This window comes from Pseudonaja textilis, chromosome 2 (genome assembly GCF_049901715.1).
Source record: "Pseudonaja textilis isolate UNSWEBS1 chromosome 2, rPseTex1.2, whole genome shotgun sequence".
Lineage (NCBI taxonomy): Eukaryota > Metazoa > Chordata > Lepidosauria > Squamata > Elapidae > Pseudonaja > Pseudonaja textilis.
The window spans coordinates 42,480,775-42,508,585 of NC_141991.1; the positions used below are offsets into that span (position 1 = coordinate 42,480,775).

General features: G+C 39.1%; 1 protein-coding gene across 2 annotated transcripts in view; it reads right to left on the bottom strand.

Annotated features, from left to right (window-relative positions):
* PLXND1 (plexin D1) overlaps positions 1–27,811 on the bottom strand; it is a 184,223-nt gene that overhangs the window by 16,338 nt on the left and 140,074 nt on the right. For both annotated transcript variants that reach the window (XM_087923737.1, XM_026722891.2), the window contains exons 26-29: positions 25,434–25,580; positions 21,257–21,413; positions 19,616–19,719; positions 12,523–12,586 (exon numbers count right to left, since the gene is read on the bottom strand). In XM_087923737.1, coding sequence (XP_087779863.1) covers positions 12,523–12,586; positions 19,616–19,719; positions 21,257–21,413; positions 25,434–25,580 — 472 coding nt within the window. The remainder of the gene's footprint in view (positions 1–12,522; positions 12,587–19,615; positions 19,720–21,256; positions 21,414–25,433; positions 25,581–27,811) is intronic.

The window sequence follows — 27,811 nt, forward strand, 5'->3', positions numbered from 1 at the left end:
GGGGAGGGAATGGGATTTTGAAGTAACCTTCCCCCAGGAGTGGGGAGGGAATGAGATTTTGCAGTAACTTTCCCCCAGGAGTGGGGAGGGAATGGGGATTTTGCAGTATCCTTCCCCTGGCATGCCCACCAAGCCACGCCCATAGAACTGGTAGTAAAAAATTTGGAATCCCACCACTGATCAGCATGTCAGCTTATTGTGTTCAAAAATGAACCTGAGTGCCATTATTCCATGAAAGATTAACTAAGTTGTCAGCTTTGGAATCTCTATTAAAAGCTTCAAATAATTTTTACCTGGCTTTTAAAAGTTTTTTTTTTTAATAGTTTGAGAACTAGATGCATGGGTCTGAGATGAGAATGTATATTGGATTCCGGTTTTGCTTTTCAATTTCTAAGCTATGTCTGGTCATGTTTGGCTATGGCTGCCCGTTATCATTGAATATTTGTCAGTTCCTTGAAAATCACTTAAATAGGTTTTTTTAGAAAGAATCAGATTACATCTGATAACTAAAGGGAGTCTAATCAATTCTTTCCACCTGCATTTAGGTACCTGGATATCTGGAGTAGAAGTCTGATCAGAAGAGAACTAAATCAAGTCAAGTTTTTGTTATCAAGTTTATGAGTACACACATTTAATATAACTATTAAAAGTAATATATAAATATTAAATGTTTATTGAATCTAATATTATTTATATTAGGCTTTGGCCATAGAAACACAGTAAGAAATGAATCCAGTACAGAAAAATAATAATAATGGAAGAGTATACTTCCACACATACTTCAGCAACAGGATATTTATATCTACTCATTTACAGCAAAAGTTATCCAAAATACTTGAAACACATTTATACTGTGTGTGGTCACTGCAAGCTGTGAGTGAATTGCTTATATTAGCAAGTAAAATAAACAGAAATTTGCTGCTCATTTCATTACCTTATGCCAGATACAAACAATGAAAGACACAATGAGTTCTGGAGCCAAAGAGGCCTTTTTCATGAGGTAGAGAGGAAATCTCTGTTGGAGGAGGAAATCCAAAAATGAGGTTTTACCCTGAGCCTCTCTGCTATTCTCTTCAGTTGATTCTTTCCAACACTGTAAATCTCCAGGATCAGACAAGCTTTAAAGTGATATAGTAAAGATTGAAGAGGGAAATTGTTTTGCCCATTTGAAGGAAAAATTGTTGGGTAAAAATTATGGCCTACACTATAAGAATACTTTCATGTCCTGAGGACTTCCGGTTTGAGCTTCTTCGGTGACAGACCGAAACCTCATCTCTCCGAGGCTTCGATCCGTGCTCGCTGCTGGAGTGCCCCGAGCCGGCTGGTTTCAGGGCTAAGCCACCCCATAGAAGTGGTGAAGAGGGGGGAGACTGCCTGAAGGGTTGAGGAGAGCCTCATCTCTCCTCCCCAGCTGGCCATTACTCCCTTTCCCGAAGGCGGTTGTAGCGGTGGTCAGAAATGGCCACCACAAAGAAGAACTCGACCGGAAAAGAATGTGCAGGAGGAAGATAAGAAGAGAAAGTTTTGGTTGACTGGGACAAACAGCAAAAGCAACAAATAAGGTACCCTGGAATTTAAACTTAACAACATTGTTTTTGAAGAAGATTTTGAAGCTGCGAAGGAGAGAGAGAAGGGAAAGGATTAGGTTTTTTTTCTTCCCTTCCTTATACTGACAGCTAAGAGACTTAAGCAAGAAACTGAAAAAAAAACCACTTTGACATTAATAGGCATCTAAGCTGAAAATAAAAGTCAAAGGGATAATAAAGATTTCTGGACATTTAAAAGTTTTTAAAAGCTGGAAAGGAGAAAAAAAAAGAATAGAAGAGCAGGATTTGGAAAAATGGAGGAGACTGCCTGGAATTAAGGAATGGAATGGTAATTAAAAGGAACTTACAGTGAAATTTTAACAAGAGTCCTCAAAGATACATTTTAATGGAAACTTGGTAACAAAATAATAGAACCCCAGGAAGAGAAAGTGGAAAAAAGAAGCAAGTAGAAACAGCCTTGGATTATTTGGATTACTTGGTGATTTTTGGTTTTTGCATCTAGATGACTAAAATTAACTGGGTGGTTGTTTAAAAGTTTTTAAAATGGTATCACTCTTAAAAGAATTGAAAATGGAACTTTAAAAATGGAAAGAAGACGCACAAGAAGGGAGAAGTTCTTTTGGCTTCGTGTTTCAATTCTTAGAAATGGAGATCTGGAACTATGAGAAGCAACAAGAAACGCTTGCAGAACAAGAAGATTTGGACAAAGAGATTGGGAGAAAAGGGGGGAAAGAGGGTGAAAGGTTTAAGATTAGAAAAAACAACCAAAAAGAAGAACAATTTGAAAGATAAGTATAATATTAGAAAGCAACAGAAGAGGGGATTACAGATGAGAGAGTTAGAAGTAGAGAGTGAGGGGTAAAAAGGGGAGGGAGAAGAAGAGGGGGAAGAAGGCAAGGAAAAGAAGTTGTAAAAGACAGAAACAGAAATGGAGAAACAGGGAAAAGATATAAGGATTGTAACCATAAGTTTGTTTAGAGATGATGGATGAAAATTTAATTGTAAAAGGGATTTTGCAAAGGTACATAAGATAGCTTTGTTATATTACAAATAGAAATAACTTTAGAAAATATGATGATGGATAAAATATTTATTGTAATGCAGTGGGATGTTTGTTAATAAATGAATTAAAATGATTGAGAGAATTAAAAGGGAACATTTGTAATTATTAGTAATGATTTATAAAAATATAAGTGAGAAATATGGGGGGGAAAGAATTAACTATGGAAAGTTTATAAGTGTTCCCAAGGAAGTATGATATTCAATTGAAAAGAAATGTTAAAGATGTTAAGTTTTTAATGCATATTAATGATAGAATTGAATTGAATGGAATGTGTTTATTATATATATATATATATATATATATATATATATATATATATATATATATATATTTATTCTTTTTAAGAATATAGTGTCTATTTTAAGAATGTACCAAGCAGAATTCGATTGGAAGTTATGTATTATATTGAATGCTATAATCTTAAAGCTATTCATTGAAGCTTAAATAAGAGCTTGAATGGATAAAATTAAAGGATATAAAGGTGTCATACTCTAATTGGTAACTACAGGGAAAAAATTGCTTAATAAGAAAATATAATGTGAAATTCTAACAGGACAGACAAAAGTATAAATATAATGATTTGAACTGAGATAATTAAAACAAAGTTGAGAAAATTAGAAGAGGGGGGAAAAACTATGTAGAAAATATAAAATGGTAATAAGATATGGAATAGAATATAAAAATGAGCATAAAATTGAGTTTTGTGTCTGTATGAAGAAGTGATAACCTGGGACCATGCTATTTTCAAAAAAGATGTTTTATTTGTATTTTGTTTTTGTGAAAACCCAAATAAATTTTTTTTTAAAAAAAGAATACTTTCATGTCCAGCTGACAGAGAGATAGGCAGACAGACAAGCATATGTGCTCACAGACACACACATTCTTTTTGTTCACATGTTTTATTTTCTAGGGAAAAATAAAATAGGACTGCATAGTTGCTATGTGTCTCTTCACTGATGACTTTTTAAATTTGCCATCAATAGTTTTGGGGTGTTCCAATACCAGTTTGGTCAGCTCCAGTTCCATGGTACTATGGAGACTGCTGAAAACTTGACCTGTTTATTGGTAAACCACTTAACCAGCTAAGAGCCATTCTGCCCAGGATCTGAACTTGACTGAGATTGATAGCTGATGTGTCACAATAGAAAAGACAGCCATTGAAGAACAAGGGTCAAGAAGCATGCTGTTTATAAAAAAGGAAAGAAAATGACCTCATAACATCCAGTCTGATGACCAAAGTTATATTGTATTTATGGATGGCTCCAGGCCTGGGCCTCCTTATAGCTCTGCCAAAATACTGTTTGCTGCTCTTTGGACATCCATATACGTATTTTCTCTGTCCCTCAGATTGCTAGCTGCTATTCAAAGAAAGTCATGCACTGCAGTGAACAGGGCGCTAAGTGTCTCTGTTCTGTCTTTCTTTTGTCTAGCCATCAATCCTACTCAGTTTTGTGGATGTCACTGAAGGCGTTTAGATGAATGGTAGGATTCACCAACATAAATTACTGTAGCTTATTTTTTTCCCAACTGCCACAGACACGCCAGCTTTGCAAAATCCAGTCACTCACCACAAAGCAATGTCATGATAGGTCAATTACTTCCAAGCTACAGAAATTTCTCTTAGTTTCATGAGGGGGTTCATTTTGAACAGAAAGAGAACATCTTTAGGAATGAAGATTGCCTTTGAGCTTTATCTTGTAATGTAAAATTTAAATTGGATTATAAACCCACCTGAAGTAACAATAACTTGCAAGCCTGCAGTGATAATGCCTTAAGAGGGTTATTATTTCTCAGAGTCTGGGGGATTTATTATGCCATGAGATTTCTTAGGAAGGATCTGTACCAGCCAAATGGATACTGGAAACCTCCAAGAAAATAAAAGGCACCCCCACTATAAAATTTGGAGCTGCCAAACCTTTCATAGGGTAAGCCCATATGGTTTCATTTCCATGAATAATAGGTATCTATGTCTCTTTCTTGGAGTTCAAACAGAAAAATTCACCCTTTACCATTGTTGCCATTTCCTCTGAGAAAACATACCTGACAGTATTTATTTATAATCCATTTCTCTACCAGCCTTTTTTTCTAACAGAGCTCCCCTAGGCAGTACACAAAACAAAATACCAGAATCCAAACTGAAAAACAACAAAATTAAAATATAATATTAAAGCCAAGAGGAACAGAGCTATTATCCTCAATCTTAAAACAACAACCTTTAAAAGGCAGACAAAATGCCCCCCTCCCAAAAACAGCCTCTCTGGCAATACAGGTGCAAACACAAAGAGCTGTAAACACTTGGTTTGCTTGATTATAATCACTGATAATATTCTCAGACCATCTGCTATATCCAGTCCAAACTCCCAAATTTTCCTTTCCTTTCCTTTCCTTTCGTTTCGTTTCCTTTCCTTTCCTTTCTTTTCTTTTTCCCTTCCCTCCCTCCCTCCCATTCCATTCCCTTTCCTTCTTTCCTGCATTGCTTGAAGGGTTAAAACATATTTCAATTTTCTCATCCTTTTCTTTTCCTTTCTAAGAATGCTGAGGGCAAAGGTTTTCCCTTTGAGGTAGACAAAGTCAGAAACCAGGAACCACAAGGTGTCTTGGGATATACTTTAATGGAACTAAAGTCTTGTAGCAGAATTTTGAAAATCCAGTCAAAGCCTCTCTCCACTTCACAGTATATCTAACCCAATCAAAGTGGGGTTGTTTGGAGTTTTTTTCTGTATGGTACTTTCTCAGGACTCAGATATCTTTTCTGTAACAGCTGTATATTTTGGGGGTGTTCCATTGTTATTTTTTATTTCGAAGGCCACTAGAGGAGCAGTAGTAGTGCAAAGTGTCCCTGTGTTGTGGCATGAGTAGGCCCAGGATTTTCTTTTTTCCTGTTGTTTTGTAGGAAGGAGGAATGACTATTTTCTTTACTTGATTATCTTAAACCTATCTTAGAGGTTACCCTTCTATTTTTGTGTGTTTTTATCAAAATGATGAGAAAGTAAGCCACTGACTTTTGGCAGCAGAAAAAGAACTCAGAATAGAATAGCACAGAATAGCCTAGCCTAGCCTAGAGTAACAGAGTTGGAAGGGACCTTTGAGGTCTTCTAGTCCTGCTCAGGCAGGAAACCCTATCTCATTTCAGACAAAAGATTGTCCAATCTTTTCTTTAAAACTTCCAGTGAAGCCATAGTAAAAAAGCTTCAGCATCCTGTATCTCTGATCATGGGACCTCAGGTTGCCCAACTGTGGAGAGTGAGGAAAAGGAAGATCCATTATCAAGGCAATGAGCAAGCTTAGATGAGGGGAGAGGAGTAAAAAAGACACACACACACACAAAATTCACATGAAGATAAAAAAGAGAATAAGAGGAAGAGCATATTCAAGCCAGCAAGAGTCTATTACTGTAAGCTAATCTTAATAAAAGTAGTTTTAGGCACATAGAGCATATGTTTCTTGGCCTTGTAGGGATGACACCAATCCTGCTCTAGATGCACAAGGAAGAGAAGAGGAGCGTGACAATAAAGCTGGAGGCTTGCAGTTTTCTTTTGAAGGTCTCCACTAGAAGCCATTCTTCACTAGACAATCATGACTAGATAGCCATAGACATTTTCCACTAGCAGGGACAAAAAGGCTGTGTGAATACTAAAGGAAATTCTGGTGCTACATGGGTCCATAAATTCTATACAGGCTATACTAGTAATTATATTTCAGAAATAAATAGTAAATTATAGACATGTTGAAATACTAGAAGAATCTTTTATTCAAATATGCTTTGGGTTTTTCATTTTTAGCATTTTGTTACAGGTTTCTCTCTCTCTCTCTCTCTCTCCCCCTCCCTCCCTCCCTCCCTCTCCCTCTCCCCCCATTTTGCATGTTTTCTCTTATTATTTGCCCAAAGATGTTAGGGCTGGAGAAAGATATAAACATTGATAACAGATAAATAAATAAATAAAGCTTTTCATGTTGGAATAGATTGCAGTTGGAAACAGGACTGGGGTTTATGTTCCCTTTTCAGATAAAAGCTTTCCTAAGCTCTATTCACAGAGCGAAACACATGTTATTGCTTAAGAATGCTCCCCCTTGGGTGGACTTCCGGTTTGAAGGGCTTCGGCGACAGACAGGAATCCGCGATCGTGCATGGTTTCTGCCTGGGCTCGCCACTGGAGTGCTCTGAGCCGGCTGGTTTCGGGGCTAAGCCACCCCATAGAGGTGGTGAAGAAGGGGGAGACTGCCAGCAGGGTCGAGGAGAGCCGCATCTCTCCCCCTTAGCTGGTCAAACTCCCTTTCCCGAAGGCGGTTGTAGTGGTGGTCAGAAATGCCCACCTCAAAGAAGTACTCAACCAGAAAAGAACGTGCAGGAGGAAGATAAGAAGTGAAAGTTTTGGCTGACCAGGCTAAATTGAAAAAGCAATAACTAAGGTATCCTGGAATTTAAATTCTACAAGAAATAACATCGCTCCCAAAGAAGAGTCGGAAGCAGCGAAAGAAAGTGAAAAGGGAAAGGTTTGGCTTTTTTTTCTTCTCTCTCCTTCCTTATATTGACAATTAAGAATAAGAAATTGGAAAAATCCGCTTTGGCATCAATAGGCAATTAAGCTGAAAATATAACTAAATGCCAAAGGGACAATAAAGATTTCTGGACATTAAATTTTTTTTCTTCTATAAGCAGGAAGGGAGAGAAAAAGAATAAGGGCAGGATCTGGAAGAGGGAGGAGACTTCCTGGACTTTAAAAGAATCTAAAGTAAAATTTCAATAAGACTTCTAAAAGATACATTTTAACTGAAACTTTGCAACTAAATAGTAACTCCAGGAAGAGAAAGTGGAAAAAAAAAAGAAAGAGCAAAAAGAAACAGTTTGTGTGTATTTGGATTACTTTTGGATTTTTGGCTATTATATTTGAATGACTAAAATCAATCAGGTGGTTGTTTAAAAATTTCTACAATGGCCTTACTTTTCGATGGATTGAAAATGGAACTTAAAAAGTACAAAGAAGATTCACAAGAATACTGTGTGTAGTTTAAGAATGTACCAAACAGAATCTGAATGGAAGCTATGTATTATATTGAGTGTTATAACTTTAGGGAAAGATATAAAGGCGTCATACTCCAATCAGTAACTATAGGAGAAATTTTGTTTAATGAGAAAAGATAATAGACAATTGAAACAGGACAGACAAAAAATATAAATATAATGATTTGAATCGAGATGAAATAAATACAATAAAATTAGAAGAGGGGAGAAGCTATGTAGAAAATGTAAAATTGTAATAAGATATGGAATAGAATATAAAAATGAGCATGAACCTGAAATTGGGTCTGCATGAAGAAATGTAACCTGGGATTATGCTGCTTTCAAAAAAGATGTTTTAATTGTGTTTCTTTTCTTTTTGTGAAAACTCAAATAAAATTTACAAAAAAAAAAAAAGAATGCTCCCTTGGGAGATTCAGAGAGTAATAAAGGTAAGAAAAATGTTGATTACTGGTACACCATGCACATATTTCGTACAACAAACAGAGAATAAAAATACCAGTATGCAGTGACATTAATAAATTCATCCTAAAACTGAATAAGAGAGTTAATTTGGCAATGTCCAATAGGATAAAGGAGACTCAGGCCCAAAATTAGTGTATACTATTAGCTTACTAAGTGATCTAGAGTCAATTATTCTTTATCAGTTTATTTATTTATCTATTCAATTTATATAGCTGCCCATCACAAACCAGTGACTCTGGATAGCAAACAATCATAAAAACAATTAAAACAGTTAGAATACAATAAAAAAATAAATACATATAGCAGCCAAAGATATTATAATTCATTGGTGTCAATATAACCAGGAAATAGAGGCCTTCAAACCCTTGAGACCACAGGCCTGGGCACATAGCCAGATTTTCAAGGTCTGCTAAAAGATCATCAGGGCTGGAGCCATCCTAATCTCTGGAGGGAGAATGTTCCAGAGGCAGAAGTTATGGCAGAGAAGGCACCTCTCCTGCTTCCCACCAGTTGACATTCTTTGGCTGAGAAGACTTGGAGCATGTCCATCCTGCCAGATCAGATTGGATGGATAGAAACAGCTGAAAGAAGATAGTTTCTCAGGTAATATGATCTCAAGCTATGAAGGACTTTAAAACACTTCATGATTAAACTACCTCCTCTTCCTCTTCCTCCTCCTCCTCTTCGTCCTCGATCCTCGAAGGACTGAATAGGTGGATAAAAATTTCAAATCTCAACAACCATAATACTAATTGCATGATAAATTTCTACAGAACATCGAGGGGAAATGCATAAGATAAAAGCTAACAATGGCTTACATTTAAAAAAGGAATCTGAAGGCTTGATTTCGGCTGCTCAAGAGCAAGCTATTCAAACTAACACAATCAAGGCCAGAACTGAAAAATCATCAAATGATGCAAAATGCAGATTGTACAAAGTAGAGGAAGCAATAGATCATATGCTCAGCTTGTGCAAGAAGGTCACATAATCTGATAAACAATGAAATAATACAATGACCAAAATGGTTGACTGGAACATCTGTAAAAATGTTCATGTTCCAGTAATGAAAAATTGGTGGGAAAGTATAGCTGAAAAACTAATAAAAAATGACCAGATTAAAATATTGGGAGATTTCCAAATGCAAACAGATAAAGTCTTGGCTTGTAATACACCAAATTTAATGTGGTTGAATAGGAGAAAGTATGGATAACTAATGTGCAATAGGACTAGTACGAAGGAAGGGGGGAGGGAGGGAGGGAGGAAGGAAGGAAGGAAGGAAGTCTTACCACCATAAAACACATTTACAAGCTAAGGAGAATAGGAAAAGAAATGCTGATGATGTTATCTAGTCTGGTAATGAAAAGTTCAGAATCTAAACTGAAACAAGATTGCAGAGCAAACCACTGCAATAGCCATAAAACACTTCCCAGTACATAAACAACCAGAGGGCTATCAAATGCTCAGTGGAAGATACCTTTAGGAAAAAGTGACTCCACAAATAGACCCATTCTATGCAGGGCTTTAAAGGTAATAACCAGGAATAACCCTAACAAAAGGAATAGTATAATATGTAAGATAATATGATATTATATAATTGAACATAATGAAACAAATTGAATGTTCCCAGATTTGTTAAAACTTAGATTCGCTTGCGGGAAGACTGTTGATATTGTGACACTGCACGAAAGACACGCTGTATTTTGGAAGATGGTTTCATGTTGATGTTTTATTGATGTGTTTGTTAGCATTTGTCTTTAAAAAATAAAAAACTTTTACAAAAAAAAGGTAACAACCAGCAATTTCAATTGCACCTGGAAAGAAACTAGAAGCTAATGTAGCTCACATAGCAGAGTTGCAATGCTAATAAATCAAAGGGCACATGAAACTGTGTGTGCGCTGTCACATTCTGGATCAGTTGTAAATTCTGGATGGTCTTCAAAGTCAGCCCCATGTACAGCACATTGCAATGATCTAACTGGGAAGTGACAAATGTATGAGTGATTATGAACAAGGCCACCCAATCTAGGAATGGGCACAGCTGGCACACAAATTGCAAATGTGCAAAGGTATCCTTAAGCTAAAGTAGTTATCAGTTCTTCTCTGAGCTCAGGAGATTCCTCAAAGTATGTCTCAGCTCCAGTCCAAGGCCCCTTCTATGAGCCTATTCCAAGTTGCAACCCAGGCCTCAGCGAACCCATGCATCAGAGCTTCAGGAAAAACTTCAAGTTCCCTCTGAAATGGCTCTGGGTCTATCGGTTGCCTGGAGTGGACCAACTGAATAAGTCCTACTTCCCTGCAGTGGTGTAGCCTCAGAAAATTCTATGACCAGAAGGACATCACAAGGGGTTGCTATTAATATCTCACATGGTATGAACCCTGTATGACCTGTCAGAAGATAAAAACTTAATGTGAGACCTTCTTTGTGAGTTAGACCAGTGGTGGTATTCTACCAGTTCGGCCCAGTTCTGCCGAGCCAGTAGCGCTGATGAGCAGCGGAGACTGAACCGGTTATCTCTGCCGCTCTGCTGTTGGGCCCACCCGGGCTCCCATACTCACCTTTATTCAGGGGTGGGATTCTACCAGTTTGCACCTATTCGCTAGAACTGGTTGTTAACATTCTAAGCAGTTCGGAGATCAGGTTGTTAAAAGAAATTACTAGACTAATCCTGTAAGGAAGGCAGGAAGGAAACATTCTGGTGTTGCTTACAGAAACTGCCTCTCCGTTAACCCTTATTACATTCTTGACAGGACTAGACTTTCTGTCTCTGGAACTTCTCTGGAGTTTTTTCCCCTCCTTTGCTGGTTCTTTGCTTGTGTGGAGTGACCATTCAAAGTTACAATGGCACTGAAAAAAGTGACATATGACCATTTTTCACACTTACGACTGTTGCAGCATCCCCACAGTCACGAGAGGCCAGGCGAGGAGATGCGGGCCTCAATGTGAGTGATGTTGAGTTGGCCACGCTCAGCCAATAACATGACCACCAAACCACGTCCACCTAGTCACATGACCACTAAGCCATGCCCACCACCTAAGCCACGCCCACAGAACCGGTTGTTAAAAAATTTGAATCCCACCCCTGCCTTTATTCCCTGCTTTTGAAGTGCAGCTGCTTTGAGCGGCACAGCAGAGTACTGCATGGCAGCTGCTGAAGTAACAGGGAGAGTGCAGGCTTGCAGGAGGTGAACTGAAATGCCCCTGTGCCTGAGCAAAGTGCGCCTTTGGCACGCACGTGCATGCAAAGTGTGCGCACAAGTGCAAAGTGCATCCATCAAGCCAAGCCCACCGAACCAGTGGTAACAATCTTTGAATCCCACCACTGAGTTAGACCCTGAATAAGTTGGGACCATATACATGGTTGCTATGAACATCTGAGCCCTTCTGACTCCAGTCCCAGAGAAGGCTGGCTGAAGTCCCACAGAACCATAAGCCTGGGGAATGCCATTGCCAACTCCGCCACAATGTCAAGGAGCTTGGACAAGAACACTGCTAAACTACAGGGAGGAAGATAAGTAAGAGCAGGCTCAACTGATCCCTATGGGCCAAGTCTCATGTCCAAGCTATGTTTGAAACCACCAGATAGAAACTGCCCTCCCACTTTGCCTCTTAAATATAATATTGATTATATAGCTATAATCAATAAAATAAAGTAAAGCTAAGATGATTTATGGAGATTTCCAGTTTGTTTTTCTTTTCATGGATTAGTCAGTAATAAATTACATGTAATCCTAGTCATCAATGGAAAGTTTTTTTAAAAAAAAGGGAGGAAAAATGTGTATTATGATGAGCATAGAAGGATCATCAGTGATTTTGGAGCCCAATTTTTTACTGGATCCAAAGTGTAATGGAATCTGAGGTTAAACTTTCCACCTCCTAACAGAACATGGGAAAATTCTTTAATTGGGATATTATGGCTGGAGAAGAGAGGTTGAATCTCTCTTTCCTTTGGGCTGCGACTCCTTATACCCACTGGATCCACTATTACTTAACCTCCCACCCATCTAATTCTGCTTCCAATTATAAAGTTAGCTCACATTTATTCCTGCCTCCAGAATGCTTTGTTCAGCAAATTTGAGCAAAAGCCTTGGTATTTTCAAAAGTCGCAATACTATTTTTTTTTAAATGAAGGCAACACTACTTTATTGAGTTAGACTATCCGTGATACTCAACTGTACGTCTTTTGTTTGAGACTGCAAATTAAGTAGAAGACTGAGAAACTGAGGAAAGAGAAAAGGTTCATACTCCTTTTCTCTCATGCCATCTTTTTTTTTTTTTTTTCAAAAAACCAAATTGGGCTAACCCACAAATATCTGTCACAGTAATTAACTTTTAGTTAATGAAATAGAATGTTTAATAATGATAATATTTTAAAATCTTCCCTGAAAAATCCACGGATATTTATGAAAGAAAATGAGTGTCAACTTACCTCTACTTAAAGTGTTGTCTTTTTTATCTGTTAAACTCATGGCTAGGGAGGCACCATCAGGGATCTGGGGGGCAGAGGGAGAAGCGGAGTCTTATTAGGAATGAGCAAATTGGGATATTTCTGCAAAATGACTGAGAGACATTTACCCAATACATTTAGCAAAGAGTTAGAAACTCCATCTTAGGATGCATGCATTTTTCTGCAACTTGCTGCTGACAGATGCTTACAGACTCTCTCCTCTGTCTCCTCTGGCCATTATCAGATCTTTAAAATCAGATCTTTAAGATAAGATGGCTGCAAATTCATTTTATTGATTCTGCAGTTATTAAAGGCTTGGCTAATTTTTAACTACATTACACCGCATCACATCTTTAATATGCATATAAGCATTAAAGAATTCCCATTTTACATATCTGCAGAGACAACAATGTGAATTAAATGTAACCCTTAACGATGCAAACCTGAACACGCCGTCATAAATAAGCAGGCAGACAGAGGCTTATATTGTACATTGTATACTGTTTCTCTGTTTTTCTTACGTGGCAAAATGCCATTACATCAAAATAATAGAAACACTGTGGATTTTACAGAAAAGATCTGTGAATGGGAGATGACAGAAATGTAATATTCTGATAGCAGGTGCTCTCTGCAAATTATGTATGAATTCTTTGTTATGTCATTTTCCTTGAGCATTCCATAAGGGGAGAATTTTTAAAAAATACATATTAGACTATGGACTAGTTCACATACATAGCCACCTGTAAGATTGGATAAACATAAAGTTTAAAAGTAGGAAGAGTTTAATTTAGATAATGTACAGATGAAGAATCATATAATCAAAGGGCTAGAAGGGACCTTGGAGGTCTTCTAGTCCAACCCCTGATCAAGGCCAGAGATCTTATACAATCCCAGATAATCCCAGAGATTTTATACAATCCCATCTTATACATGCCCAAACTTTTCTTGAAAACCTCTAGCGATGGAGTGCCCACAACTCCGGGAGGTAAGCTGCTCCACTGATTAATCATTCTCATTGTCAGGAAATCCTCCTTATTTCCAGGCTGAAATCTCCCTCTGACAGTGCTTCACTAGCCCTACCTAGTTACTATTGTTTAGGCAGGTGCTGCCTATTCTATATCAATGTCTTTGGTTTTTCCTGCCTATGTACAAGGCCTTACTTTTGCCACCACTCAACTGCATCTTGTTGAATAGGGTCCAATGCTCAAATCTAATCAAGAACTTTCTGAATTTTGAGCCTTTCTTCCACAGTGTTACCAATTCCCTCCAGGTTGGTGTCATCTTCAGATTTGATGAGTTCCTCTTCTATCCCCTGATGTAAATCATTTATGAAGATGACGAAGAACACCAGGCCCAAGAAAGAACCCTGAGTTACCTCACTGCATGCATGCTTCCTTCCACAAAGATGTAGCTCCACTGAGGACTTCATACTGACTGCAGTTGGTCAGCCAACTGCAAATCCATCTGGTGGTGGTACTGTCTGTCCCACATTTTTCTATTGTATCAAGAAATCAGCTGCAGTACCATAAAAGTAGTGAGAGCCAGTTTGGTGTAGTGATTAAGGCATAAGGCTAGAAAATAAAGCCAACTGGATGACCTTGAGCCAGTCACATTCTCTCAGTTCTGGGAAGCAGGCAATAGCAAACCACTTCTGAAAACTTTCCCCCAAAACTGCAGGGAATTGTCCAGGTAGTCTCTGAGAATTGGGTACAACAGAACGGAAGGGGAAAAAAAAAACACAGAAGTAGTTCACGCTCAGTCACATGGCTATTTGTATGAAATTAGTATACACGTGTGAAAATGCTTTGAAGAAAGGCCTAAATTATATGACTGTCACTTCAAATGAAATTGAAATTGTTTTTCACAAAGGAATTTAAAAAAAAAGGAAGCCTTTTTTGTGGGCAACCCATGCTCCCCTAAGAGATCAATGCGCACTCTGACACTTCTGTTAAGAAGAGGAATGGTATGACTTTAATTAGGACGGATGGATGGCAGCCACTGGGAAAAAGAAGCTTTTTCTTCCACGGCAATATCTTGTTTTGCATGAAAAGTGTTTAATTAGTCTTGATGTGTTGCAATATTAACGAATTTCTCGCCAGGGCAGATGTCTATTCCCCAGAAGGTCTTGTGGAGTTATGGCAACCTTCCTGCTTTGCTTGTGTTAATCCTGCTTAGGAAGCAGATCGTGGGGCCTCTGAGGAAAGCCAGGCTTAAAGGGAGAGAACTTGTCAGCCTTCAAGATTTTTCTCCCTTTGCTTTGCATCTTTCGGCTGTCATAAGTAACGGGGGGAGGAGGGGGGAATGGTTATGGGAAGTGAGCTGGAGGTGTTACAAACCAGCATTGTATAAGCTGGGGGGGGGTACATTCTTGCTTAGGTTTCTATCCTATGCTATGCGCAGCTGCAACCCTTTATCAAACTATGTCAAGGTCAACGGACAGAAGCCTCATCACCACCTGGAGATGCCCACATGATGATATACACAACTTTTAATTGGATGAGCCAATTGAACTATTGGGAGTGGGAACCTTGCCATTACTTTGTATATGTGATTTATGCGCCCATTTTCTCAGATTCAGAATTTTGTTGCTACCACTTGATTTCCAGCAAAAGATATCTTTTCTCTGATTAAAAGAGTCTAAGTATTTCTTTCTTGGATTTTGAATGGAGTACCAGCTGACATTATTATGAATCTCCACATTATTAGCCCACCCGGAGAAATAATAAATTTTCTTCCGAGGGGGTCTGAACACAATGTCAAATCCAGCCAGCGACCAAGAAGACCTGGGAGCAACTGGGGGACAAGATTCTCTGCTGCTAGAGGAAGCAGGGGAAGCCGACTTGTTAGCAGAACTAAATCTTGGGGAAAAACCAGCTGCAAAACCCAAATGGTCCCTGGGAGTCGGTTGGAAGGATCCTGAGGAAAAGCCTCCTCCAGGAGTGACCACTACCCATTGGTGTGGAAGAGAGGAGCCATGGCAAGAGAAGGAAAGAAAGAATTTTTTACTAACTCAAGCCATGCATCTGCTAAATGAAGCTATCGGAGAACCTCAACCTGATCAAAGGTATGAGGGAGAGGAGGGTGAGGCAGCCCCAGCCAGAAGAATCAGAGCAGCCACCCCCATAAATCAACCTGGGCTAGTGCAACAGGCAGCAGCAGCCCAGGGGCCCCCAGCGGGAGGAGTAATTGCCAGAAGACATGGAACTCCAAAGGTGCCCCCATTGGAAGTAAAATGGGGGGGGGGGATCCCAAGGAGTTAGGATTCTTCCTGGCACAAGTCTGGAGCCATATGGAGGGGATTTTTCCTCAGAAGCAGCCAAAGTTAGATGTGTTACCAGGGCTCTGGAGGGAACAGCTACAAAGTGGATTGTGACTTTGCATAATGATAATGCCCCTCAGCTGATGAATTATGACCTGTTCATGACTGCACTGTGGGCCAGGTTTGAAGAACCACTTGCTGAACGTAAGGCTAGAATTAGGATGAAGACCATAAATCAGGGGTGGAGATCAGTGGCTAACTACACCCAGGAATTTAGAGAGCTGGTGTGTCATATTCGAGGCAGATCCCAGGCAGCCCTGATAGAAGCTTTTAAAGATGGGTTGAATGAAGATGTTTATCAAAGCTGTATTGCCAGAAGAGACCCCAGTGAACTGCAGCTGTGGTACGTGCTGGCGGCAGAGGTAGAAATTGATCTGACCTGAAACAGATGCCGGGGGGGGGTTGGTTGGAGCAAATCCTCCCCCACCAGCCCTCGAGAAGCCTTAAAACCTCAAAAGGGATGAATGGCGGCAAAACCCAAGACCACTGCTTGCTTCCGATGTGGGAAGGAAGGTCACCGGGCTGCAGATTGCCATGCCAAGCTAGAACCAAAGGGGGCGCGAGGAGGAGGAAGAAAACCTGAAAAAACCCCAGCAAAGCCTCGCGAAATGGCGCTTAAAGCAGAGGAGGTTGTAGAGCTCACCAGCTGGGAACTGCAACCTCTTCTGAAGAGAGTGAATCTGAATTGGAAGATGACTCACTGGTAAGTCCAAACAAGGGCCCTATGACCATTCCAGTGAGATTAAGGGTACCCACAGCGGGAGCCAAAGGGGAAATGCTGGCCTTGTTAGACTCTGGGTGAACAAAGTGTGCAATCAGCTCGGAGGTAGTGGAGAAAATGGGCTTAAGGCTGAAGACTTTAAAAACGCCCATAGCCTTTTGCCATTGGATGGATCGGTAACTGGGGGCGGCCCTGCACATTTCATAATGGAACCAATAGAAATGATGATGGGGAAGCATAGAGAGACTTTGTGTTTTATTGTGGCTCCTGGGATGGAGCGGCCCCTAATACTGGGGTTGCCCTGGCTCCGGAAATGGAACCCCCATGTTGATTGGAGGAGGGTCATTGCGCATACATACTGACCAGCATCCAGAAGGGGAGGGGCAATCTAAACCAAAACTCAAGAATCCCACTGAACTGGCCTCCACTGGCACCGAAAACCTGAAGGGGGAGGAGAAAATTCCGGAAGAATATTGGGACCTAAAGGAGATATTCAGTGAAAAGGCCTCGGATGAGCTTCCCCCCACATCGTTCAACAGATTGCAGTATTGAAATTCTACCCGGGGTGAAACTCCCAAAATCGAAACTGTACTCAATGACACCGCGGGAGCTAGAAGAGCTGTGGTCATTTATCGATAAGAATTTGGAACATGGTTTCATCCAACCCGCTAGACCCCGGGTAGCAGCCCCAGTATTGTTCCATGAAAAGAAAGATGGCTCCCTTCGTTTATGTGTTGACTACAGAAACCTGAAGGATATGTTGGCCCACTTGGCCAAAGGGAAAATTTTTTACAAAACTCAACTTGAGAGAAGCATACTACCGGGTTCGAATTAAGGAAGGGGATGAATGGAAAACTGCTTTTAACTGCCCAATGGGTTGTTTCCAATTCAACGTTCTTCCATTTGGCCTACAGGGGGCCCTGGCAGTATTCATGCAAATGTTCAATCAGGTGTTGCATGAACATCTATACAAAGGGGTGTTGGTTTATCTTGTTGATATTCTTATCTACATGGAGACTCGTGATGAACATGTGAAACTAGTGCGGTCAGTTCTGGAAAAACTTCGAGCTGCTGAGATGTGTGCAAAGTTGTCCAAGTGTGAATTCCACCAGGAAAAAATTGACTATTTAGGTTATCGCATCTCACATGATGGCATAGAAATGGATCCAGGGAAGTTTTGTGCCATTTTGGAATGGGCCCCTCCCCACACCAGGAAACAACTTCAAAGTTTCTTGGGATTCGCTAATTTTTATCGTCAATTTATCCCTGCTTTTGCGAAGATTGCAATGCCTATCCCAAATCTCCTAAAAACCAAAGGGGAGGTGAAACCGAAGCTTAGTAAACCCCTGGAGTGGTCCATGGAATGTCAAGCCGCTTTTGAGAAGCTGAAATGACTGTTTGCTGCTGAACCAGTACTCAAGCACCCAGACATGGACGCTCCTTTTGTAATCCAAGCCGATGCGAGTGACGTAGCAGTTGGGGCGGTGTTACTACAAGCAAATGAGATGGGGACTCGGTTGTGTGCATATACTTCCCGTAAACTAACGAAAACCGAAAGAAGATGGGTCATCTGGGAAAAAGAAGCTTTTGCAGTTTGTTGGGCTCTGTTAACCTGGAGGCATTTCTTAGAAGGGGTGAAACACCCATTTGAGGTGTGGACGGATCATAAAAATTTGGAGGCTTTGAAAATGCCTCGGAAGCTGTCTCCCAAGCAAGTTTGCTGGGCGCAGTACTTTAAGTGCTTTAATTTTTCATTGAAGTACATTCCAGGGGGGAAGAACTTCATGGCGGATGCTTTATCTAGATTACCTCAATATAATAGTGCTCGCCAAGAAGTGGTACGGCCAATTGTCCCAACCAAACAGTTGGCAGCTCCAGTAGTTACCAGAGCCCAGAAAAAGAAGGAGGTTGATTTATCAAATGATTTGACTGCACAGTTAAGAGTTGCTCTAAAACTTGATGATTGGTTCCTTGCTCACTCAAATAACTGTACGGCAATTTTGGCGGCGTACCTTGAAAAAGGACATTGAGACTTATGCAGCTAGTTGTCCTATTTGTGCCTCAGCCAAACGGCCTCCTGGTAAACCAGCAGGCTTACTACAAAATGTGGCTAGACCAATGGCTCCATGGAAGGAAATCTCTATGGATTTTATAGTGAAATTACCTGAAAGTGGGGGGGATTACAGTTATTTGGGTAGTAACCGATTTGTTTTCCAAACAGGTACATTTCATACCTTGTCCGAAAATCCCATCTGTGAAAACGTTGGTTAAACTGTTTATTTTACATATCTACAGGTTACATGGAGTTCCTGAACGCATAATCTCAGACAGGGGTGTCCAGTTTACCTCAAACTTTTGGAAGGAGTTCCTGAAGTTATTGGGCTCTGCCCAGGGCTTAAGCTCCGCCCACCACCCACAAACCAATGGGGCTTGTGAGAGAACTAACTCAGTATTAGAACAATATCTTTGATGTTGTATAAATTATCAGCAAGATAATTGGGCTGACCTATTGCCATTCGCTGAGGTGACATATAATAATTCAGTACATAGTAGTACTGGGTTTACTCCATTTAAAGTAGCTTCGGGACAAGACTTTGTACCCATACCCGAGCTTCCATGGGAGAAACCTAACATTTAGTCATTAGATGAATGCATAACAAAGCTCCAGCTTACCTGGCTGGTTACCTGTAAAGCATTAGATGATGCTCATCAAGCTCATAAAAAAAATGCAGATAAAAAGAGAACTCCACAAAAACCATATCAAGTGGGTGACAAGGTCTTTTTATCCACCAGATATTTGCAGACCACACAAAAGTCAAAAAAGCTTGGACCTAAGTATGTTAGACCTTTCTCAATTGAATGAAATGTGAACCCTGTGGCAGTCCAACTGAAATTACCAAAAACTCTTCGATGGATCCACCCTGATTTCCATGTTAGTTTGTTAAAACCTGATTAAAAGAGTCTAAGTATTTCTTTCTTGGATTTTGAATGGAGCGCCAGCTGACAGAACTTCTTGGAGCAATGACACTTCTTACCTTATAATGTCCTAAGGTGTTCAGTTTTTTCCTGCCATCTTCCATCACAGAAGTGTCATCAAGGTCCCGGAGGATGTAACTGTCAGTGCTTGTGGCAAACCATTCTAAAAAAAGAAAATGGAATAAGTAAGAAAGTTGCCTGGAATACAGCAAGTGTTAGTTAGCAAGAATATAAATCACTTTTCTTATTTTGATGCCACATTTTGTGATTTGGGAAACGAGTACTCCTGTAGCGAGCTCTGGGGATTTAAAGAGCATTTTTATTCCATTAAACTCACATGTGAGTAACCATGGTAGGAAATCTTTTAAGAGCATTGCAAGTAAGATAATTTGTAATCCCTTTATTCTACTTGGATGTTATGACCCTCTTTGTCCCATCTATACCAATAAAAATACTATCATACTTAGAGAATATGCAAAGAAAAGATGTCTGCAGGAAGATTTTCTAGCACTCTGATTTCCAACTACCTGGATTTTAAAAAATGTACAGCAAATTGCTTCTGCTGTCTAACCCTGAATGCTTTTATATAGAAATTCAGTTAATTTCAAACATGAACAACTTACTAAAGAGAACATAAATAAAGATAAAAAATCTATTAATTAATTGTAAAGCTAGCATTTTTCCTCAGAACTTTTTTTTTTTAATTTCAGAGGAGGGAAACTGCTGAGCTCCCTGTGAATATCACTATTTTCTCTACACTGCCCCCCCCTCCCCCCCAGCATTTACATTTGGAAATAAAGCTTGCTACCTTTGCTTCTGACAAGATCTCTTTTTTAGTTTTTGGCAATTATTAGCCACAGTACTTTATGTTCCAGTTGCTGTTTTGCTGAACATGACCAAGAGGCACAACCGGGGTCATTGCTGAAAGTTAGCCCTCAGTGTTTTATTTGATGGTTTGGTCATTCAATATTTATTTATTTATTTAGCAAATTTATATTGCTGCCTACTCGCACATGGTGACTCAAGGCAGCTTACAACGATATAAAAATACCATATAAAAGAAATAAAAATAATAAAAGGAAAAATAAAAAAACTACAACACACACACACACACACACACACACACACACAAAGCGAAAACATACATTCATACTAGCCATTTAATGGACTCCATCCCCTCTGGGTTCCCCAGGCAGAACCACAACTTCAGGGCCTTTCAAAATAGTGTTAGAGTGGGGGGCATTCTAATCTCTGGGGGGAATTGACATTCCAGAGAGAGGGAGCCACCACAGAGAAGGCTCTTCTTCTGGGTCCTGTCAGGTGTATCTCCTTAGTGACATCTCTATTAAATCTTTTACATGTTCAAGAGCACACACATACACACACACACACACACACACACAAACACACCACCTTAATTCAACCCATCTCTGTCATTTTTCATTCCTGGGGGCATTCTAGGTTTGTGGATTATTTTGCTTGTATGTAACATAAGCACTTTTAATGGCAAAGTGAATTTTTGAAAACAAACAAAACAAATACCAAATCTCTTAAAGCAGTGCTTAATTCCCAAGCAGCGGATCAAAGAAATACACTAATGGAAGATATTCCATGTCTGAGCATTATCTTGTATATGATGAGCATTCATACCCAACAGATAAAAAATCTGGTGTTTCTGAACAAAAAAAAAACTTACTTACCTAGGTCAACATCTTCCACTCTTGGCCATTGGGAGTATGGAATATTCTTGCAAAAGGCTTCAAGTATCTTTTCTTTAACTTGACTGAGAGTATCTGTATCCATTACTCGAACACTCAGAGAGTCCATTCCACAGCCTTGGAAAGACACATTAAGATTCTGTGGAGGAAGACAATTGTTAAGGTTGTAGGTGATATGCACAAGTTATAAGGCATAAAAAGCCTATGGACCATAGACTCCAAGAATTCTTGGCAAATCTAGCTACCATATATTAAAAGAAAGAGTGCGGGGAGATGAATCCTAAAACTAAAGCACTGATTTATAGTTCAGTAAATTCATATTGACTGTTTTATTCTAGGTAGTATGAGAACATTGTAAGTTCCCTTTGAACTGTCTGTCTATGAACTTAAGGTCTGAAATACAGGAACCATACCATGTACTTGCCATTTTCTTCCATAAATTCATTTTTAGTACCAGTGAATATGGGTATAATGAATGGCAACTGATAACTTTGTCTAAGAATGATGATGAATTCTCTCTCTCTGTGAGGAAGGGAGGGAGGCAGAGAGGGAGAGAGATGTAACATAGAAATACTACATAATAAATGACCTTGGTTCTTCTCTGGGCTAAGTAGAAATTACATTTAGCAACCTGAGCTCCAGTGTCTCTTTGTTGCTACCACTGCTGCATTGACATAGTTCTCATAAATGTGAGCAGATAAAACCTAGTCATGTGTCTTAACTTAACTACCTCAGACTGCAAATGAGGGTTGATATGATGAAATACTTCTCTACAAGACAAAAAACACCCCCACACATTAAAAAAAAAGACATTAGGGAGAAAGCTTTGCTAAAATCCCCCTGCCTTGTATCTTAGCTTATTAAATATAGTTGGATTTTAAAAAATACAGAAGAGCAGTCAAACACATCTTTAAATGAAATTGGACATGACACAGTTTAAGAAAGCTTTAGTTTATTTTGCTCTTTGGAATAATCAGACCCATGCAGCATTTGTAGTAATAAGAAGGTATTTATGAGAATTTGCATTTGTAAACCATGGTGTTCTCTCTTACATTTTTGTGCTCCTTTTGAATTATGTAGTTATAATGTCTTAGTTAGTTGGAGCAAAAGACATCAAGAGAGAAAACTATTTTTTTTTTACCATTTGGGAATAAGACATTAGTTGAAGATTACTCTTGAAAACTGAACATGTCAAGATTCTATTCCTGAATATTTTATTCAGGGTTTTATTCCATTAAAACAATATTCAGCTAGAAGTAATGTGACTACATATAATCGTGTACAGTATGTTCATAAAAAATGTGAAATAGAATGCATAGTTGATGATATCTTACGAATATGATTCCCCAAGAGCATTTTATTTTATTGTTATTCTGCCTTTGGATGAAATCAAGCTGGGGTCAGTGGTTTTTACTACCAGTTCTGTGGGCGTCACTTAGTGGGCGTGGCAGGGGAAGGATACTGCAAAATCCCATTCCCCCCCCCCACTAACCTGCTTTCCAGGTCCGTTCTCCTGTGCAGGGCAACAAAATAAGACGCAACCAATCAGCTGGGACTCAGGAGGCAGAAAATAGATGGGGGCAGAGCCAATCAGAGGTGGTATTTGCCAGTTCTCCAAACTACTTAAAATTTCCGCTACCAGTTCTCCAGAACTAGTCAGAACCTGCTGAATACCACCTCTGAGTGGGGTACATTTCTAATGCTCCAACTTCCTATTTTGCATACTACAACAACCCGTGACAAGGGTTCAGCTGAAAGAGAATGATTCTCTACAAGACACCGCCCCCCCAGCTGGTTTTCATGACCAAGGGATAACAGGAAGCATGGTCTCCTGGTTTCTAATCCAGCACCTCAGCCATCAAATCAAACTGCCTTCCTCTTTTAGACAGCAAAATACAACTAGTCCTTGACCACAACAGAGCCCAAAATTTCTGCTGTTAAGTGAATGTTGCCCTATTTTACAACTTTTCTTGCAATAGTTATTACATGAATTAATGTAATTGTTATGTTAGTAACACAGTTGTTAAGTGAATCTGGCTTCCCAATTGAGTTTGCTTGTCGGAAGGTAACAAAAGGGGATTACATGACCCTGGGATACTGCAAGCTTCATAAATATTAATCAGTTGCCAAGCAACTGAATTTTGATCACATGACCATGTGCATGCTGCAACACTCAGCCATAAGTGTGAAAAACAGTCATAAGTCAGTATTGTAATTTTGAATGGTCACTCAATGAACTCTTGGAAGTCAGAGACTACTTGTATGATGTCTTTTGTATTGCATACATTCAGTCCTATATATCTGAAAGTCTTATAAACCAGAGCTATTAAGACATGAGAAGTATAAAAGTTTAATGAATTATAATTATTGTTATGACAGCAGGTTAGGTTTGTACCACTGTTCCCTGACCTCAACTACTCAAGATACTGTCATAAGTATTGCAAGTTGTAGACAGTTCTGCTTATATCATGGGAACATATTTTTATTTATGCATTTTCAAAAACGAATCAATTGTGAACTGTTTATGTGCTATTAACAATATCTCTGAATAGAATTGTGCATTCATTTTTTTTATTTCAGTCACCAGTAAACAAAGACTCAATTACATTCCTCCAATTTATTCCTATGGGGTTATTCATGAAAGACAAATCTGCCCTTCAATTCTGCACTGTAAATTATTGTTTGGTTAGGAACAGGGATATGGCAATAAGGCAAAGGGTTCAGTTCTCCCCAAACTGTTCTCATTTAAACCATCGTAGCTTCTGAGTGAGCCCACTGATTCTGGAACAACCCTTCCAGATTTCCACAATTGCAGTTGAATGCAGAGTTTAATTTTCATTTTTCAGAGATTTGACTGCTAACACGCTGAATTTAACACATTCCTCCACCTAGCATGGCTTATAATCAGCATAATTTTTTAGTAGAATTGAAAAATAGCATAATTTTTCTGTACAATTTCTGTTATGATTGTATTAAAAACCTTGAATAACTAACAACTGTTTTCATCAGCTATGAACTGTTGATTCGATATATACTCTGTCTTTCAGGTCTTAGCAACACTGATATTTTAAAGAATTGCATATTTCATATATGTTTGCACAATTGCTATCATCTGTAATACAGAATAAGTAGCAATATTTGGACAAGAGGTATCTAATTTACACAATTCCTAAGAAAACTGTACTTCAGGTACATTCCAACTTGTCAACCTCAAGGATTTTGGAGTTTGGCTAGTTATCTCACTAGACATGATCAATTTTCAAGATCTCTTTTCTAATACACTGTGATGGCTGCCATTCTGCTAGCCAAGCATCACAAGCTGACAGCTGACATTAGCAACGGGGTGGAGGGGGAAGAGGATTGGAATGTAGGAAGAAATGGAGGGGGGGGGGGCTGAGAAACACCAACCAGCCCAAAGTCACACATCGGAATGCAGAGCTGGAAAACCCGTGAACTGAGGGTCCATAACCAAACAATATACAAGCATCCAATTGGACATTAATTGATAACAGGGAGATGGATGGGGGAAAGGGAAATCCCATTGTTTTACCATTTTGTATGCGAAAATGCCAGTTCCAGTTTTGCTATGGTAACCACTTATGCTTTAGTAAAGTATACTTGTGGTAAAACAATGGGTTAGGAGTCTTTCTTTGCTAGATGACTGAGTGGAACAATTGACATACATAAACTTAAATTGGAAAATACTCCTCTCCTAAATCCTTCTGTATATAATATTGTCCCCCAATTCAAGGAGAATTGATATGTCATTGGGGCTGCTGTTACTAAAAAAGCCAATGACATACCTTTTTGGAAAAAACAAAACAAAAAACAAACCCAGACTTGTAAGTGAAAAAACTAATTTAGTTTGGGAAGAAGTTTTCTAATCTCAGGGGACCTTGCTAACTGAACGAACACTTAGAAAAATCATGATTTGATCCCTGCTGTCCCTTTTGTCTCTGGTCACATTAGTGGTGGTTGCTTAGGAACAGGATGCATTTTTGAATTTCAGAATAGAGATGCATGCTCAGAAAGAGGTATCCCTGTTGCATCAAACTTGCTTTCAAACCTTAAAGTGTCCTGGTTACAAAAGCCTCATAGGCAACTGTAAAAGTAACTAATACATTTTTATTAAAAACAAAAGAAAAAAGGAGATTCTTACCCTTGGCTTTGCTTCAATGTTTTCTCTCAATAACCATTCTTCATTAAGTGTGTATCTTGCTTTTCCAGTGATGGCATCAATAGATCCTTTATTGATCTGTTGTTTAATAGCACACAACAGCAGGAAAAAAGGCTCCCCAACTGTTTCCTAATAGATGAAATAACAAGCTATAATTTTCTGAGCATAAACTAACAATGGACTTTTTAAAATAACATTGTCCATGTATACAAAGGGTAATTCACACCTCTAACTGTAATACTAGTGTATTACAAAGTAGACCCAAAGAGCTACTTATCACCCTACAAAAGCAAATAAAATTATTCACTTATGGAAAGGTTTAAGAACCAACATGAATGCATTCAGGCTGAAAAATTATAGTTCAGGAACAACTATACAATTTAGCTTTGTTCAATATCCTGTGCAACTACAATATTTATATGGGCCTCTACTGAGAAGATAGATATCTATGGTGATCCAATGCTTTAGGGTGAGCTTTCATCAATATGTTGATGATCCCTGGCTTTGTATCTCCTGCCTGAGTGATGCAATGGACATCTTATCTCAATGCCTGGAGGCTGAGGAGCCTGGATGGGCACTTTAGGTTTAGACTCAACCCAAGCAAGTCTGTGGCTTTGGATGCTTCCTGGATAAGGTGGCACTGCTCCAGATGAACTTGGTGTGCAATTTGGGGGTCTTTTTGGATTCACAGCTCCTACTGGATCAGGTGGTAGTCATGAGGGCATTTTGCACCTCTTGGGTGCACCAATTGCACTCATATCTGGATCAGGAAGCTTTGTTCATTGTCTCTCATGCCCTTGTAACCTCCCATTTGGACTAGTGCAACATAATTTACACAGGGCTGCCCTTGAGAAGCATATAGAAGTTCAGCAGGGACAGGATGTAACTGCACAAGTTCTAAATTGTGTTGGCTACATGACACATTAACATCATTGGTTTGGAGCCACCATTGTTTGCCAGTGTGTTTTCAGATGCATGTTAACTGATTGTCACCTTTAAAGTCCTTCATGGCTTGGGACCGGGTTATCTGAGGGACCCAGTTGTTTTACCCATCCAATCTGGCCCACCAGGATTGATAGGCTCTGGATTCCAACAGCAAAGACTTGTTGGCTGATGGGGACCAGATGATGTGTCTTATAACCCCTGCTCTATCAAACATTCTCCCTCTAGAGATTAGAATGAACCTTACCCTGTTGGCCTTTTGAAAGTCCTTAAAGACATGGCAATGTACCAGGATCCAGGGCCCTGAGTATGTGAAGGGTCCTATTTCCCAGTTATGTTGACACCAACAGAGTATAATATCTCTTGGCTGCTATGGTATTTCATTTCTTTTATGTATCATGTTTTAATTGTTTTAACTGCTTTTGATTGTTTGCTGCTCAGAGTTACTGTTTTGAGAGGGATGGCTATATTGACTAACTAACTAACCAATCAACCAATCAACCAACTTTTAAAAATGAAATTTCCACAAACTTTTAATTCAGTACTTACTTTATAGGGCAACATTCAAATTGGATAGCAGTAACTTTATTAACATTGTCTGTATTAGATTTTTAAATCATCCAATGGGAATTTTTCTGATTAAATTCATATAAACATCAGAAAGCCCTCTTAATGTCCTTACTATTTGTTTCATTCATTAAATGGTGTATTTAATTTTGTGATACAACTTCATCTCTCCCTAATGAATATCTAACTGCTCTAGTACAACTATTATAAAAATGTTTTAGAACTCCACGTGATCAACATCTGTTTGTTCAAATTCCTTTGCTTGATGGCTACTAATATTACACATCACTACTGGAACAAGGTAATTACTAGCTTTCACTCAATTGGTCTTGGACAATATAAATATGGTTGTTCATGCATGTATTCCATCTGTTTTGTAGTGCCAAAATCTAATTTTTTATCAGGATAATTTCTTCTAATAAAATGATAATAAAGTGGTATTATGTGTCAGATTATGACATTAAATCATTCCCATTTCACGGGGAGGGTTTCCCCACCCAACGCTTACCTCCATTTATCTACAAATCTATTTCTTTCAGAAGGAAAAGACAGAATAGTTGGATAATCTATTCTGAGGGGTAGCAGTAGGAACTCTCCAAGCAATCCAGGAACACCCTCCTAGGTTAGTGTATTTAGTACTATTTCTTTAGCTTCACTTACAAAGTTGGAGAGAATAAAGCTTCAAGAATGCTTCCTGAGAAAGCTGATTTTGCTATGAAGCTACAGTGGCCTAGTGAGTAGTTATACACTAAATTTAGACCCAGCCTCTGAAAAATCAAGGTCAGTTATGCATTCTGGATCAACAGTAGATTCAGATTTAAGTTTCTTCTCCAATATATCAACACCCTGTC